The sequence below is a fragment of the Callorhinus ursinus genome, unplaced genomic scaffold (assembly GCF_003265705.2).
Source record: "Callorhinus ursinus isolate GAN/ISIS: 27379988/994484 unplaced genomic scaffold, GSC_fseal_2.0 scaffold9, whole genome shotgun sequence".
NCBI classification, from domain to species: Eukaryota; Metazoa; Chordata; class Mammalia; order Carnivora; family Otariidae; genus Callorhinus; species Callorhinus ursinus.
Window position 1 is genome coordinate 5,152,280 of NW_027397071.1, and position 16,076 is coordinate 5,168,355.

The following is a 16,076-nucleotide window of genomic DNA, read 5'->3' on the forward strand; positions in this document are numbered from 1 at the left end:
TCCTAGCTATAGAATCTTAGACAAATTACTTAAATCTCTGCTAGCTCAGTTTCTTCTTTAAAATGAGGACAAAAACTTCAACCTAAGATTCTGGAAAGATTAAATATGAATCTATAGGTGTTTAATAAATGGTAGTATTAACACAGCTACATCAGACCAGCTGTCTCTTATCCTTCTGCATGACTTTATCTGTTGGAAGTATATCCAAAAGTTTGTGGTTCCTGTATGTTTGAAAAGAAAACCTTCACTCACCCTATAATCAATCAAGAGAATTGTTAAAAGCATTTCCAATTCTGAAGCTTCCTCTTCCACCTGATGGTTTTCTCCTCTTCATTTTTGTTGATTCGGTGGCTTCACCATCCAAGCGAACTGATAAGCAGCTAAACCTTTGGCGTGGTTTTTATTCCTAGCCTGCACTGACCTCCAGCCAACGTTTTTTATTTATTCTTTTAATTTTTCTTATTCGTTTATTTTTAAATTTAAGTAGGTTCCACACCCAGCGTGGACCCCAGTGCAGAGCTTGCACTCAACGACCCTGAGATCCAGACCTGAGCTGAGATCAAGAATGGATGCTTAACCGACTGAGCCCCCCAGGTGTCCCAGCCAACTTTTTTACTCTAGGGAAGAGCTCTACAAAAATACGATGGCTTGTTTCTGTAAAGAAAGTTTTCTTGAAACAGTCATAGCCATTTGTTTATATATTGTTTTTGGTTGCTTTCTCAGTACAACAGCAAAGTTGAGTAGTTGTGACAAAGTGTTTACTGTTTTTTAAGAAAAAATATTCTGAACTCTGAACTCAGGAAAGTACCTGTTGGTTTGAGGGAGCCACAGTCAGAACAAAGAAAAGATGTAGAATGCCAAAGAAATTTATCCACATTGTTTTTGCCTGTTCTTGACTTAATGCCCAGTTAGGTGTGGGTCAGAAATATTTTTGACTGGTTGGCTCACATTGTGAACTCGGGAAGAAGATAATCTAGTGGATCATGTTAGCAACCCATTCTGCTTAAAACACCCAAATATTTAGGTAATGAGGTTGTGAGTGATAGTGTTATTTTTAATTTCGTAAGTGTAGTTTAAAACTTTATTGGGGGGGGCACCTAGGTGGCTCAGTCGTTACGCATCTGCCTTCGACTCAGGTCATGATCCCCAGGGTTCTGGGTTTGAGTCCCGCATCGGGCTCCCTGCTCGGTGGGAAGCCTGCTTCTCCCTCTGCCACTCCTCCTGCTTGTGTTTCCTCTCGCTGTCAGATAAATAAAAAAAATCTTAAAAAAAAAAAAACTTTATTAGGGGTACCTGGCTAGCTCCGTTTGAAGAGCATGCGACTTTTGATCTCAGGGTAGTGAATTTGAGCCCCACACTGGGTATAGAGATTACTAAAAAAAATAATAAACTTTAAAACTGTTCATTAGCTAGTGAAGTACTACAAGTTCTCACTTGTTTTCATGATAGTATTTCATTCAAGCTTTATGGTAGAATTTCTCAGGTATAAAAATCTTTCTAGGAACATAATACATTTTTAGCAATTTACTTAAAAATTTATTAGGACCATCAGCATAGGACTGTTGTGAAATATTAGTTTTTAGACTTTGTACCTAATTTCTCCTTACAGGGGATATGAAAGGTGAGGTCTATCCATTTGGCATAGTTGGGATGGCCAACAAAGGGGATTGCCTGCAGAAAGGGGAGAGTGTCAAGTTCCAGTTGTGTGTCTTGGGCCAAAATGCACAGACTATGGCCTACAACATCACACCCCTGCGTAGGGCCACAGTGGAGTGTGTGAAGGATCAGGTAAGTGGTAGTATCTCTGGATCTGAACTTGCTCCTTTTATGAGTTGGTAAACAAGTGTTAACCAAAACCTTGAAATTTTTCAGCCAGGAAAGAACCATCAATACTCACCTTGGTTTTTATTTCTCCTCCACCCCTTTTTCACTGATTTGAGGTAGCTTGTATGAAGAAAACCACATGAAGAAAATGGTGATATGAGCAAAAAGAAAGTTAAGAGTATTACTGATAACATTACATGACAGGGAAAATAAGTTTGGAGTGAGATTTTTCAGAATAGAAAGACTATAAGATTTTGTGTACTTTAGCTTAGAGCTGCTTTTGCAGACCACACAAAGAAAGCAAGCATGTGTGAAAGTGTTCATAAAATACATTGAGGGCAAACAAAACTATTCCTCATATTGAGATCTCAGTATGATTTTTTTGCTTAATTCAGAAACTCCGTATACTACATGAAGACACAAAGCATCCTTTGTTTCAGGCTATGATAGATTGAATAGCAGTGATTTCAAAGATAGATTTCTTCCCTGACAAGTTTTTCGGACCCATATGCTTTTACATTCTAGCTGCACAGGCAGCTAAACTGGAGCATCAGCATTAATACCATGTTTTATAAATCCCCTTCTAGTTAGGGTCAGGCATTGTGCTTCATTCAGAGTGAGGTACTTTTCCAATATGTCCTTTTTTTTTTTTTTTTCCCTTCCCTCTTCCTCCAGTTTGGCTTCATTAACTATGAAGTAGGAGATAGCAAGAAGCTCTTTTTCCATGTGAAAGAAGTTCAAGATGGCATTGAGCTACAGGCTGGAGATGAGGTGGAATTCTCAGTGATTCTTAATCAGCGCACTGGCAAGTGCAGCGCTTGTAATGTTTGGCGAGTCTGGTGAGTTTGTTGTTGTTGGGCTGGTAAACTCTCTGGACTGTCCTTAAACTTCCGTAAACTCTGGTTTATCACAGTTCTTCACTTTTCATCACTGCTTTTTTTTATCCTGCCACTTTCTGGTTATTTCTTGATCCTTCTGTGTCTTTTTTTTTTTTTACCTCGAGTCTTTTCATTGTCTAAATTTTATGGTCTTTTCAATCTGGCCCAATGAAACATTAATTGGGTACATTCTATGTATTAGAACTTAACTATAATAAGATTATGTAGTCCTTGTTCTTAAAGGATTCTGTTTAGCTTTTTCTTCCATTAATCCATTTATATGCAGCTTAAAATTCTAGCTTTTTAGTTTAGCAGTATTGTCTCTGCTTTTTTAAATGTTTTAAATCCGTAACGTTACCATGAAAGGAGCTGGGAGTCTCTTGAAATATTTCTTCATATTTAACTTTTCTAAGGTTTTTCACATCCCCTACCTCATTTTGTGTGTCTGTGGAACTGGTTTTTCTAGTTGCAGACCAGTCCAGGGATGACCCTCACCCAAATAATTCTTCCAGTTCCTCCATAGTAATAAACCTTGAGTTGGGAATAAAAACATAAACAAACTTGTCTGTCCTGTCTTGCTAGCTAGCTGGCTAGATGAGGCAAGAGTCCCCTCATTAAAACTGAGTCATTTGGGTAGTTAGAAAACCTACTCCTCTGCAGGTACTTGCTTTCTTCCCACTAAGAGTTGTTTCTTCTCACCTCTTGACTTCATTACAGCGAGGGCCCCAAGGCTGTTGCAGCTCCACGACCTGATAGGTTGGTCAATCGCTTGAAGAACATCACCCTGGATGATGCCAGTGCTCCTCGCCTAATGGTTCTTCGTCAACCAAGGGGACCAGATAACTCAATGGTATGAGAGCATACAAGGTTTTGGGGTGGGTAGGGGCAGCTGACAGTATGCTACTCAGGGTCCTATTTTGGCATAGCTCAGAGCTTAATGAAGCAGGCAACTTCAGGATTCTCTTTCAACATTCAGTAGGCTTATAATTAGTTAAAACTCCCTACACATTGGTTCAGCCCCTAACAATAATGGTTGCTCACAGTAAGAAACACATTTCTTGGTCTTCCTGATCTTTTGGTAGATTTTAGGTAGTAGATCGGGAGGGCTTACTATGAATTACCTCCTCTGGGAAACAAATACAGTGGTGGTTACAATGATTGAAAGTAATGCTTTTATAGTAATTAACTGCAATTTTACTTCTTCACAGGGATTTGGTGCAGAAAGAAAGATCCGTCAAGCTGGTGTCATTGACTAACCACATCCACAAAGCACATCATTAATCCACTATGATCAAGTTGGGGGGATTCTGGTGAAGGGTTCTGAATATCTCCCTCTTCATCCCTCCCAAATTCTGGAATACTTATTCTATTGAGCTATTACACCAGTTTTAACACCTTCCTCGTGTTATGTTTAAAAAAATAAAATTTAAGAAAACCATTTTAAAATTATGCACAGTTGCAGCCTGGAAAACTTAAGGTGGCGCCTTATAGTATCAATTTTAGGAGCTTTATTTGGTGCATTTAACGCAACTGGTAATTGCAAACTCCACTTCGCCTGTGTAAGTGAAAAATATAGACTGTTATCTTGTTGGCCCTATGAAATTCTGCACTTGGTATTTAGCATATACTCTACCTTCATTACTATCTGGCAAGATGTTCTGCCTTAACACTCAGTTGCGTTCTTTTCCTTTTCTTTCCTGTTCATTATGCTTTAATCCTGAGGACCATATGAAGGTAGAATATATTAAAAATTACAAAAATTATAAAAATTTGTATAGGCAAACCATTTCCTTAAGTTGATGGCCAAATGTTAAAATGTTATTTTTCATATCATTTATAATCTTGTCACAGTCCACTTAACGAAGTTTGGTTAGATTTCAGTGAAAATTATCTTCCAGAGTAGTTTCTTTTTTCCTGGGATTGGGGGGGGGGTAATTTTACTACAATTAGTATGTATGGTGCAGAATTTCATGCAAATGAGGTGTGCCAGCAGTGTGGTAATTTAATCGTATTTAAACAAAAACAACAAAAAAAGACGAATGCACAAACTTGCTGCTGCTTAGATCACTGCAGCTTCTAGGACCCAGTTTCTTTTACTGATTTAAAAACAAAACAAAAAAACAAAAAAAAAATAAAAAAGTTGTGCCTGAAATGAATCTTGTTTTTTTTATAAGTAGCCGCCTGGTTCCTGTGTCCTGTGAAATACAGGCACTTGACCCTTGGTGTAGCTTCTGTTCGACTTTATATCACGGGAACGGATTGGTCTGATTTCTTGGCCCTCATCTTGAATTGGCCACATCCAGGGTCCCTGGCCAGTGGACTGAAGGCTTTGTCTAAGATGACAAGGGCAGCTCAGGGGATGTGGGGGAGGGCGCTTTTATCTTCCCCGTTGTCGTTTGAGGTTTTGATCTTCTCTGGGTAAAGAGGCCGTTTATCTTTGTAAACATAAAACATTTTTGCTTTCTCCACTTTTCTGTTAATGGCGAAAGAATGGAAGCGAATAAAGTTTTACTGATTTTTGAGACTCTAGCACCTAGCGCTTTCATTTTTGAACCGTCCTGTGTGGGAGGGGCGGGTGTGGGTGCGGCCCGCCGCGTGACTCCTGGGTCGGGTGCCCACGTGGCCGGGGCGGGGACTCGGGCGCCCGGGGCGCCGACTGATTACGTAGCGGGCGGGGCCGGAAGTGCCGCTCCCTAGTGGGGGCTGTTCATGGCGGTTCCGGGGTCTCCAACATTTTTCCCAGTTGTGGTCCTAAATCCGTCGGAAGCGGAGGCAGCGAAGCTTGAGGTAAGGTTCTGTGCTGTGTAGCGTTCGTCTTTGGCGCATACAGGCTCCTCCTTGTTGTCAGGAATCGAACGGAGTCAGCAGGCTGGAGACAAAGGCCCTTGGGCGGGGGTCCTTCGTTTTGAGCCCTACGGGGGGGGATCTTTGGTGGCTGGCGGGGGTATAAGATGAGGTTACGGCCCGGAGGCTGCCCCACCGGAGCTGAGGAGACTTGCGGGAGGAGTAGGAAGAGGGGTTTCCTTTACCTTAGGCTGAGGGCGGGGCCCACGGACTGTTGAAAAATAGAGCGGGGTGGGGGTAGCCAGGCGACTAACCCTAATTCTGAGGCCTGCAGTAACCTGCGAATGTTTTTGCACTCCTGAATCACTTTGAGAACCAAGTGAAGGTCACGTGTATGGAACCTATACATTTCAAACTCAGGCTTTAGGTTACTATTGATTATAGAAGGCTTTGAAGTACTGTAGTTGTGGCTTTCCCATTAAACCTAATTGCTGCTTTCCCACAGGTTCTTGCTGGTGTGAAATGACTGAGTACAAACTGGTGGTGGTTGGAGCAGGTGGTGTCGGGAAAAGCGCATTGACAATCCAGCTAATCCAGAACCACTTTGTAGATGAGTATGATCCCACCATAGAGGTGAGGCCCAGTGGTAGTGCGCTGACCCTACCTCTGGCTTTTGGTTCACCCTTACACCTATCCTTTAGCTAAAGGAATAATCAAGAGAGAAAGTAAAAGTTATTTGGGGTACTGCGTTCAGTAATACAATAACGAAGCTTTCCATGTTTGTGGAGAAGAGTTCATTTTTATTAGCTGCTGAAGTTTTTTTCTAAAAAACTGACAATTTAATAGTTCAGTAAACTTTTGCATACTCACTGTTGAACTCCTATGACAGCTCTATTAAACACAGGCCATAGGAAGAGTGACTGAATAATAGGATGGAGATAAAGGATTCAAAGATCTAGGTCTTCTTCAATTTTAATTAGCTGGCTGAAGCAGCTGAGACTGGGCTGGAGTAGAATATGAGATTTTGAGTCACTGCCTAGATTTCTTTCACTCCCTGTTTGCTGTTTACTTAGTTATGTTATATTGAGCAAATCACTTAAACTCTCTGAGCTTCATTTTCCTCATCTATTAAATTACTATAAACGTCCTGCCTATCACACACGGATGTTGAGAAAAATCAGCATAAGTGTTTTTTGTGAGTTCATGTTATAAATTGGCTTGAATGATAGCATCTAAGGTCCTTTAAATAAAAGGTTTTGTGTATTCAGTTTAGAAATGTCTGACTAGAGATTATTTTATTTTAATCCACACCCTGGTCTTCCTACTCCCACCCCCAGCCACTGAGTGTTTAATGGAAGCTAACTAACATAGCCATTATTAAAAATTAGTCATTAGTCCTTGGCAGAAATTTCATGTTAAGCTTAACAGCTTTAGTATTAATGGTTAGAACCTTTTAATATTTTTCTGAGTTTTATTTGTTAAAGGATAATGTACATACAGTAAAATACAAAAATGGTCTATCTACAGCCCGGTGACTTAAAAATTTGTATATACTTATGTAACCACCACTCAGAAATATAGACCGTTTCCAGTGCCCCAGAGTGTTCGCCCATGCCACTTTCCAGTCAGTAAACCCCACCCTGCCAGGAAATAACCACTTCTCTGACTTCTGTTACTATAAATTAGTTTGACTAAAACCTGTCTTTATAATTTTAACTGTACTCATTTCCTCAGAACATTCATACACTTAACCATATTTCATGCTTCAAGCAAGTTTTGGCAATGCGAGTTCTATGTTAATTTGAAAGTGTATTACGGTCCCACAATGAAGTTGAGTTACAGAGGCACTGATCAATGAACTGGGAAACCAAGTCACATTCTGTTTCTGGAGGCAGATCTTTACCAAGTGTGATGGGTTATTTTCTTTGAACTGAATTCCCAAAATATAAGTGTTAAAATACAAGTAAAATTTTTGCCTTAGAGCCAAATTAAAAACTTTTAAAATATAAATATATGTGATTATACATGTTTTTCCTCTTGAGGAATTATAACTGTATACCTCGTTTGGAATATTTAGGAATTTGATTCAGTAATATTTCCCAAAGGAAAAAATTCACCATGATGAGAAAAGTATATTTGTGTTATAATCTTGTCTGAAATAAAAATTATTTGTGTAATAAGTCATAAACACAAATGACACTGTATCCAGGGCCAGGTATAATTGGTGGAGCTATGTTTAGAACTTTAAATGTACAATAAACAAGTAAGAAAAGTCTAGTTCATACCTTAGTAAAATACACTGTGAAACCTAATCTCTAGATAACTGCAGTAGAGCTGTCTTTTGAATTACCACATTTTTTCTATCTTTTCCAGGAACAGAGTGACCACATTTTCCTTTCTGGAGGCATATAGGATTTGGGGCTTTTTTCCCTAGGGTGACATTAAGTACTTTCTGTTTGTGATTATATATGAGGAGTTTGAGGGACAAACCAGAGAGATGGAAATAAACTTAGGTAGGAGCTTATCTAACCTTGGCAATAGCATTGCATTCCCTATGGTTTCTAATAAAAATGAAATCTTCCTCTCTCCCTGCTGTCCCCCACCCTCCGCACCCCCAGGATTCTTACCGAAAACAGGTGGTTATAGACGGTGAAACCTGTCTGTTGGACATACTGGATACAGCTGGTCAAGAGGAGTACAGTGCCATGAGAGACCAATACATGAGGACAGGCGAAGGCTTCCTCTGTGTATTTGCCATCAATAATAGCAAATCATTTGCAGATATTAACCTCTACAGGTACTAGGAACATTATTTTTTCTGAAAGGATGATCTGTAAGTGTATTCTGAAGCTTTGTGGGGGGATGAGGATACCACACTAGGGAAGATAGCGTTTTTAATTATGAGAAGAGTTGGTTTCAGATTGTTTAACATTGAGGTTCTGGGGTTATAACTGAAAGTTAATATTGGTATTTATATAATACACCATGGCTAGAACGTGTGATGATACTTAAATGAAGCTTGCTAATGGGATGATTCAGAACCAGAGGTGGTGGTATGAGAGATCACACAGGAATTTCAGAGAGGAAAACATGTCTGAGAAAGAGTCGTCAGTAAGTCATAGAAGAGAGAAGATGATAGGAAGAAACGAATGGGGAGTAGATAAAGAGGAAGGATGGTCTTTCTCAGTTGAACCATAAAAGTTTCAAAGCTCAATCAAACCATAAAAAATTCTAGTACAACATCCTTGTTTCACGGAATCAGAAGTAGAGCTGCAGGAAGTGATTTGTTAGGTCTTTGGAGTCATGGTTGTTACTAGTAGCAGATCCAGGACCAAAAACCCAGGACTCCTTTTTCTTAGCTCCATGTTCTTTGAGCAGAGTAATACAGGTTAAAACTTGGCTCCATCATCTGTTACCCATGGGACTTTGGGGCAAACTACCAAATGTGTGTACCTCTGCTTATCAGTAATATGGAGTGAATAGTACCTACCAAAAGTTATTTTGAAAATTAAACAAGTTAATAAACATGTTAATCACCCAGAAAAGTGCCTATCATGTAGTCAATGCTATGCAGATGTTCTTCCTACGGCCTGCAGTCCTGGATTGTGCTCCATCCATACAATGATGTCTGCTCACAGAAGCAAGCTAGTCCAAAACTGACTTCAGTGGGGTTTTTTCCATCTAAACTTGCTCTACTTTCCATCTGCTCTCTGGAAATAATAGCAATATGTAATAAAATGTCCAACACTTGTCAAGCATCTGATATTTGTTGAATTTCTAAAAGTCGTTTTTCTTCTTAGGCTGTCTTGTCTTATATTATGCTTTAAAATTGGCCACTGCCAGGGCACCTGGGTGGCTCAGATGGTTAAGTGTCTGCCTTGGGCTCAGGTCATAATCTCAGAGTCCTGGGATCGAGCCCCATGTCAGGCTCCCAGCTCAGTGGGGAGTCTGCTTCTCCCTCTCCCTCTGCCTCTCCCCCTGCTTGTGTGCTCTCTCTCTCTCTCATGAATAAATAAAATCTTAAAAAAAAGAAAAATAGGCCACTGCCATTACAGCAAAGGTCAGTCCTGCAGATAGCCAGTGTGACACCAGTTCACACGACTTCATGTGTAATCCAGGGCTAGGGTCTGGAGTGGTACTGTGCCATATGGTGGCCACAGCCTTGTGTGCTTATTTCAGTTAATTAAAGTTAAATAAAATTGAAAAATCAGTTCCTTGACCACAGAGCAACTGACTTCTCGAATGTCCAATAGCTACATATGACTAGCAGATATAGTTGGACAGCGCAGACAGAGAACCTTTCCATCATCGTGAAAAGTTCTGTTGGAAAGTATTGGTCAAGAGAATCTAGAGCAATTGTTTTCAAAGTGCTGTGTGCTGTGTCTTCCATGTCTCTGAAGGGAGTGCTGTAAGTTGGGAGTTCTAGATCCTTCAGTCCCCTTTAGTAAGAGCAGGTCTGGTGTTTTCTGTTTTGTATCTTGGACTTCCAGCTATAATACTGTTTGAAGAAAATGTCTGGACACCACCCACCTAGAGAAGTGGATAGACTGTTTCATTAAATACTGTCCACTCTCAAGAAAACCTCAAAAAGTTATTTTGAGGCAGTAAGCTTTACTTTTTATACTTCAGATCTTAATCTAGAGTGTGATTTTAAATCCGGAGCTAAGCTCTTTAGTGAATCAAGGAGCCTAACAAGGATATGTGTCAAAAGATAGAATTGCCATCCATTTCCACTGGAAGGTGAACCAGTTCTTGGCTTCCCTGTGGCTGCTGCATCAAGTCTAAACCAATCTACCAGTATGCGTGGTCTTTTATATTTAGTGGGGGAAAAAGTGAAACTCCATACTAGAAGCTAATAGGGCTAGATAAAATTCATTAGAACCTTTTTTATTCTAGCTGCTCGTTCCTTCCTAAAGACCTACTCTTAGGTTATGATAACATACTTTTTTTTTTTTTTTAGGGAACAGATTAAGCGAGTAAAAGATTCAGATGATGTACCTATGGTGCTAGTGGGAAATAAGTGTGATTTGCCAACAAGGACAGTGGACACAAAACAAGCCCACGAACTGGCCAAGAGTTATGGGATTCCATTCATTGAAACCTCAGCCAAGACCAGACAGGTATAGCAGAGCTTTGAGCATCTGGCAAGGGTTTATTTAATGCAGAGAAGTTTTGACTGCTAGAAATAGGAGCCGCATTCCTTGTTATTAGGGATTTGCAATATTCTATTTTTTTACTCTTCAGTTTAAACCCAAAATGAGCTGATGAATATTCTGGTGTGGCACTTTACTCCCACCTTAACATGCTACTATTACTAAATATTACTAAAATGAGGACCCTTGATTAAAGATAAGTACAAACATTAGACCTTCCTCCATCAACACCAGCCAGTGTTTTGGGCTTTTGCTCTGCTGAATGGAATCTTTAGATCTGGTAGATCTGTATGTCCCACGTTACCCATTTTTCTGTGCTTGAATGTTATTTTTGCAGAATATGCCATTTGTGTATCAGCCTGTTGATGTGATTCAGTAGAAATGCTAAGTTTGGTGTCCTCTTCCTAAATCACCCTATTTCATCAGCTAGTTGGAATTTTAAATCCACTAAGGAAGTACAAGTGAGAGAGCTTACAACTTGGATTATGTCTATTAAGCGATCCTTATGTTCTTTTATAGGGTGTCGAAGATGCCTTTTACACACTGGTAAGAGAAATACGTCAGTACCGAATGAAGAAACTCAACAGCAATGATGATGGGACTCAAGGTTGTATGGGGTTACCGTGTGTGGTGATGTAACAAGGTGAGCATGTGGTCTCCTGACATAATTATAAATTTTATTATTTAGCATCAGGCAATTTGGAGGAGATTGCTGTTATTATTCCTGTACAGTTGTAAAATATTTTCCTTATGGCACCGTTTCTGAGAGTACTGAAGTCTAAACTGTTTTTAACGCATTTAAGTAGACTACACCTGGGTGGCTCAGTTGGTTAAGCATCTGCCTTTGGCTCAGGTCATAATCCCAGGGTCCTGGGATCGAGCCCCGCATCAGGCTCCCTGCTCAGCGGGGATCCTGCTTCTCCCTCTCCTGCATGCCGCTCTGCCTACTTGTGCATGTTCTCTCCCTCTCTTTCTCTCCCTGACAAATAAATAAATAAAATCTTAAAAAAAAAAAAGCATTTAAGTATTTTATAGACATTATTACACTTTCAATAATATTAGAAACTAGAAGGCATTATTGTGAAAAGTACACATACCATGTACTTTTTTGGCACTGATTAGGAGTTTGAAGAATCACTACATCAAAACTCATGATTATAATGACATGGTGTGTGTTCTTTTCTTATAGATACTTTTAAAGTTCTAGCATCAGAAAAGAGCCACTGTCAAGGTAGGACAAGTTTGGAAATGAATATGTTATCATTCATGTTGATTTCTTGACCTTGTTTTTCTTAAATTTTCTATATGCCACTTAAACAAATTCTGTCTGTATTTTAGCTGCACTGACACCCTGGTCCTGACTTCCCTGGAGGAGAAGTATTCCTGTTGCTATCTTCAGTCTCACAAAGAAGCTCCTGCTACTTCCCCAACTCTCCGTAGATCAGTACAATATTCTCTGTTTGAGAAGTTCTCTGAATAACTACCTCCTCACTTGGTTGTCTGACCAGAGAAATGAACCTCTTGTTACTCCCCACTGTTTGTCCACCCTGGGTTCTCCCCCAACACACACAAACCTCTGCCATCCCAGGTTTTTCATCTGAAAAGTAATCCATGCTCTGAAACAGAACCAAACTTGTAGACATGAAATTCTGTAGGAAACAATGTCTTGAGCTCTAAAGTAGCAACTGCTGGTGACTTTTTTTTTTTTTGCTTTTTATTGTTGAACTTGGAACTATGATGGTTTTTGGAGAAATGTCATAAATTACTGTTTTGCTGAGAATATAATTAAGTTGCCATTTGGTTTGTTTATAATGTCATTGGCTATATTCTATAAATTGGCATCTCTGCATTCATAAATACACAAGTGAATACTGACTTTTGAGTCTCTCCTAGTGTTCTCGACTTTCACATAATTAAATCTAACTCGCAGCAAAGTGCCTTTTTTTTTAGGAGTGGTTTGTAGACTTGATTTATAATATTTCAGTGGAATAGATGTCTCAAAAATCATTATACATGGAAATGAATGTCTGAGATACATCTATGACCTGTCTACCTTTGAGGGAAAGACTTACCGATGTGATAGCAGATGCCATTTCTTACATGTATGAGGTTGGATTTCCAGAGACCCGATTTGGGTCTCTTCCAACAGAAAGGTGAAACTGGAAACAATTATGAATAATTTACTTAATTTTTACCTAATTTCTACTTTTTTGGGGGGGTGGGGCAGGGGGTAGGTTACCACTTACAAAATGTATGCAGTTTGTTTCTTCTAGCTTGCTGATAATGAACTTCCATTCATATTTAAATTTAGGGCATATCTGAAAGCTCTACATTTGCAGGTATTTGAAATTGTAATAGTTGAATGTAGTTTTAATAGCTAAGATTAATGATTTTCAAGTCTCAGATGTATTAACAGACACATTTTCACTGTATATCGTGGTATTTTAATGATGTATATAATTGCCCTCATTCCCCTTCTCACCCCACCCTCTCCCTCATCCCACCACAGTGGCGGCTTGCTTATTTCAGTTGAGTAAAGCATGGTGCTGACAGACCAGGGTCACAGTGTCAAAACTTGAGCAAGCCAGGTAGCATCACAGAGAGAGAAGTTCTTCCACGTTTGCTCATTGCACCAGTAACTCCAGCTAGTAGTTTTGCCAGATGTATACTGTTAGTCCTGCAAGGAAGGAAGAGGTCAGTTAGCACAAGTCCTTCACCATGACTGGAAAAACTTGCCATCTTGAGGAGGGTCGGCCTAGAGGTTTTTATAAATAAAAGTATTTAGACTTTTTTTAGCCATGTGGAAACTTTGAATTAAATCCAATAATTTTTCATTATTTTGAGAATTTTGAATTTTTTATTTTCATTATTGTGAGAAATTTATTTTGATGCCTCAGATCAAAATTTTTAAAATTTTCTATATTGGTAGTGTTCTTTGAAGGGTGCAAAACAGGATGTTGATGAATTAGTCTGTGCAAACCAGATAATAAGCTGATAAGTTTGTTCAGAACAAGAAGTCGCCTTTCTACCGAAATTGCTGTTTAAGAAGAGAATGGAAAATAGAATCAATTGTTTGTTATGAGGGTTGGAGGTAGGGCTTTTCTGTTTGCAGATAATTTCATGGTAATTCTAATGAAAATTAGACTTGGATAACTTCTGATAAAAGACTAGCTCCAAAATGGCTGCTTTCTGTTCTTGTCTTCTGATGTGTAGATACTTACTGAAGTCCTCCATCTTTTAAAATGAGTTTTCCTTTAAGTAAACTCCACATTGCCTTGAAATGAATTCCGAAGAGGGAAAGAAACATAGACTGTGCCCAGAGTGGAATAAACCCAGAGAGTTGTGTTCCTTTGCATTAATTTTGAGAGCTTTCACATACTGTCAACACCTGTAAACAGAAACTCTGCTGCTGTGTTTCTGCTCCTTGTGGAACACCGCTTTGTAATTTTCTCGAGGCTAGATTGAGGCTTGTCACCTCCATCCTTGTCATTGTCTTCCACCTCCTCCTCCTCTGCTTTGTGTGAGTGACAGTAGGACTCTTTTTTTTTGTTGTTGTTAATATCAAATTTAGGGGAAAAGATACTCATTTTAGCCCTTATATGGCTGTACCTTTAGTTTTTTCAAGTATGTTCTAAGCACAGATGTATATCTAAATGGGGCCAGAATTTAGACTTCACAATGTTCTTTTAATAGCTTCTTAAGAAGTTACATGTAGGTGTGAATTTTGGCACAATAGAGTGACAGACTTAGTTAAATGCTGAATAACTTCAGTTGGTGTAAAATAAAGTGTGGTTTTTAGAATATGTTTGTAATTGCTGAAAACAATTCTAGTTTACCTCAAAATCTGAAAAGTCTCTTTCCCCCAGTCAAGTGCCTGGCCAGCTATTATGAATTACATACTACTTTATGTGTGTTTGTGTTTTAAAGGTTGCACCTTCAAGAGTGTGAAAATGTTCTGTCTAAAGGCTACCATGCCTAACCTGTAAATGAAACTGTTAAGTGCTGTATTTGCTCCAGCAGCATACTCTAGAATGTTACTTGGTAATATAATATCGTACTTATTACAGTTTTCATTTTAGTGTAATAGGTAAAATTATTCTCAGTATGTATTTTAGTCGGCCCATGTTTAGTTTTTCATCATCCTTTAAACTGCTGTGAATTTTTTGTCTTGACTTGAAAGCAAGGATAGAGAAACACTTTAAAAGAGATATTTTGGTTTTTTTCCCATTCCAGAATTTGTGAGCATAATCATATTTTGCTTTACATTTACAGTCATGAACTCTCAAGCTGGCAGCTACAACCAAGAACCAAAAAATGGTGCATTCTGCTTCTTGTAATTCATCTCTGTTAATAAATTATAAGAAGTGAAGATAATTAATTAGGGAAAATATTTTATTTAGGTGATTTCTATAAGCAAGGGACTATAATTCTTGTACATTATTTTTCATCTTTGCTGTTCTTTAAGCAGTCTAATGTGCCACAAAATTATTTTTAAGGTTTTTCCTGTAAGAATTGTTTTAAAAGTGTTCTCGTTTTCAGAATATTTGTAGATATGTTTCAAAATATAACTGGTGATTCTTAAAGGCCCGAGAACTGACCTAAGAAGCAATTGTATGAATTCTACTCTGGAGGGAAGGGAGGATCTCAATGGAAATTGTGTGACTTTTATATTTCTCTGCCATCAAATATAAGTGAAAATACCAATTGTGCAATTCTGCTGTTTAAACAGGAACTATTGGCCTCCTTGGCCCTAAATAAAAAGGGCTGATATTTTAAGTTGACTATTTTATTGTAAATTAATCCATCCTAATTTTTTAAAATTTGGTTGAATGTTTTTCTTGTTAAATGTTTAAAAAATAAAAACTGGAAGTTCTTTGCTTAGTCATAATTCTTTTTTCCACCGAAGTGCCTTTATTGAAAGTACCAATTTTAGACTTTTGGATGTGACATTTGGACAATGTTTGGAACATTCAAGTTCCTTATTTTATCCCAATATAAAATATGTCAAAGCCTGCTTTTAATCTATTACCTTGGGGGTGATTCATAGCCATGATCCATAGCTACATGCCAAATTCTAACATACTAATACAAAGTGCTTGAAACTATCTTTGGAAATCTTTTGTCCTAATTTTGCATTACTGCACAGTCTACCAATAGCGGTATCATTAGAAGAACATCGGTGTAGGAGCCAAAGAACATGGGTTCCAACTATAATTTTAGGGTGTACTGGTGTATCTCAGATTCCCAACCCTAATTAAGGAGATGTAGTTATTCAAAACAAAACAAACTTTACACCTAGGATTTTCCACCTAACACTGGCATACTGTGATTATGAGGACCTTGGTTTATTTTACCAAAGACATCATTTTTACTTTCACTTTTCCTTCAAAAGAGGACAAGGAGAGAGATCATTAGTATTTGGCTGAATTAAACTTGA

General features: G+C 38.6%; 2 protein-coding genes across 8 annotated transcripts in view; both read left to right on the plus strand.

The window, feature by feature from the left end:
* CSDE1 (cold shock domain containing E1) overlaps positions 1–5,231 on the plus strand; it is a 40,385-nt gene extending 35,154 nt beyond the window's left edge. For all 7 annotated transcript variants that reach the window (XM_073896095.1, XM_025872496.2, XM_073896098.1 and 4 more), the window contains 4 exons: positions 1,610–1,788; positions 2,500–2,663; positions 3,420–3,552; positions 3,911–5,231. In XM_073896095.1, coding sequence (XP_073752196.1) covers positions 1,610–1,788; positions 2,500–2,663; positions 3,420–3,552; positions 3,911–3,958 — 524 coding nt within the window. In that variant the 3' untranslated portion in view covers positions 3,959–5,231. The remainder of the gene's footprint in view (positions 1–1,609; positions 1,789–2,499; positions 2,664–3,419; positions 3,553–3,910) is intronic.
* A 127-nt stretch (positions 5,232–5,358) lies between these two features.
* On the plus strand, positions 5,359–15,512 carry NRAS (NRAS proto-oncogene, GTPase). The gene is made up of 7 exons (XM_025872495.2): positions 5,359–5,489; positions 5,992–6,119; positions 8,105–8,283; positions 10,447–10,606; positions 11,159–11,282; positions 11,829–11,870; positions 11,978–15,512. The coding sequence occupies exons 2-5, from the start codon at positions 6,009–6,011 to the stop codon at positions 11,276–11,278; spliced, it is 570 nt and encodes a 189-aa protein (XP_025728280.1). The 5' UTR covers positions 5,359–5,489; positions 5,992–6,008; the 3' UTR covers positions 11,279–11,282; positions 11,829–11,870; positions 11,978–15,512.
* The last annotated feature ends 564 nt before the right edge of the window (positions 15,513–16,076 follow it).

Coding starts and splice junctions, on each gene's coding strand:
- NRAS (XM_025872495.2), top strand. CDS start 6,009: ATGACTGAGTACAAACTGGTGGTGGTTGGAGCAGGTGGTGTCGGGAAA. Junction 8,284..10,446: donor GCAGATATTAACCTCTACAG/GTACTAGGAACA, acceptor TTTTTTTTTTAG/GGAACAGATTAAGCGAGTAA. Junction 10,607..11,158: donor CCTCAGCCAAGACCAGACAG/GTATAGCAGAGC, acceptor GTTCTTTTATAG/GGTGTCGAAGATGCCTTTTA.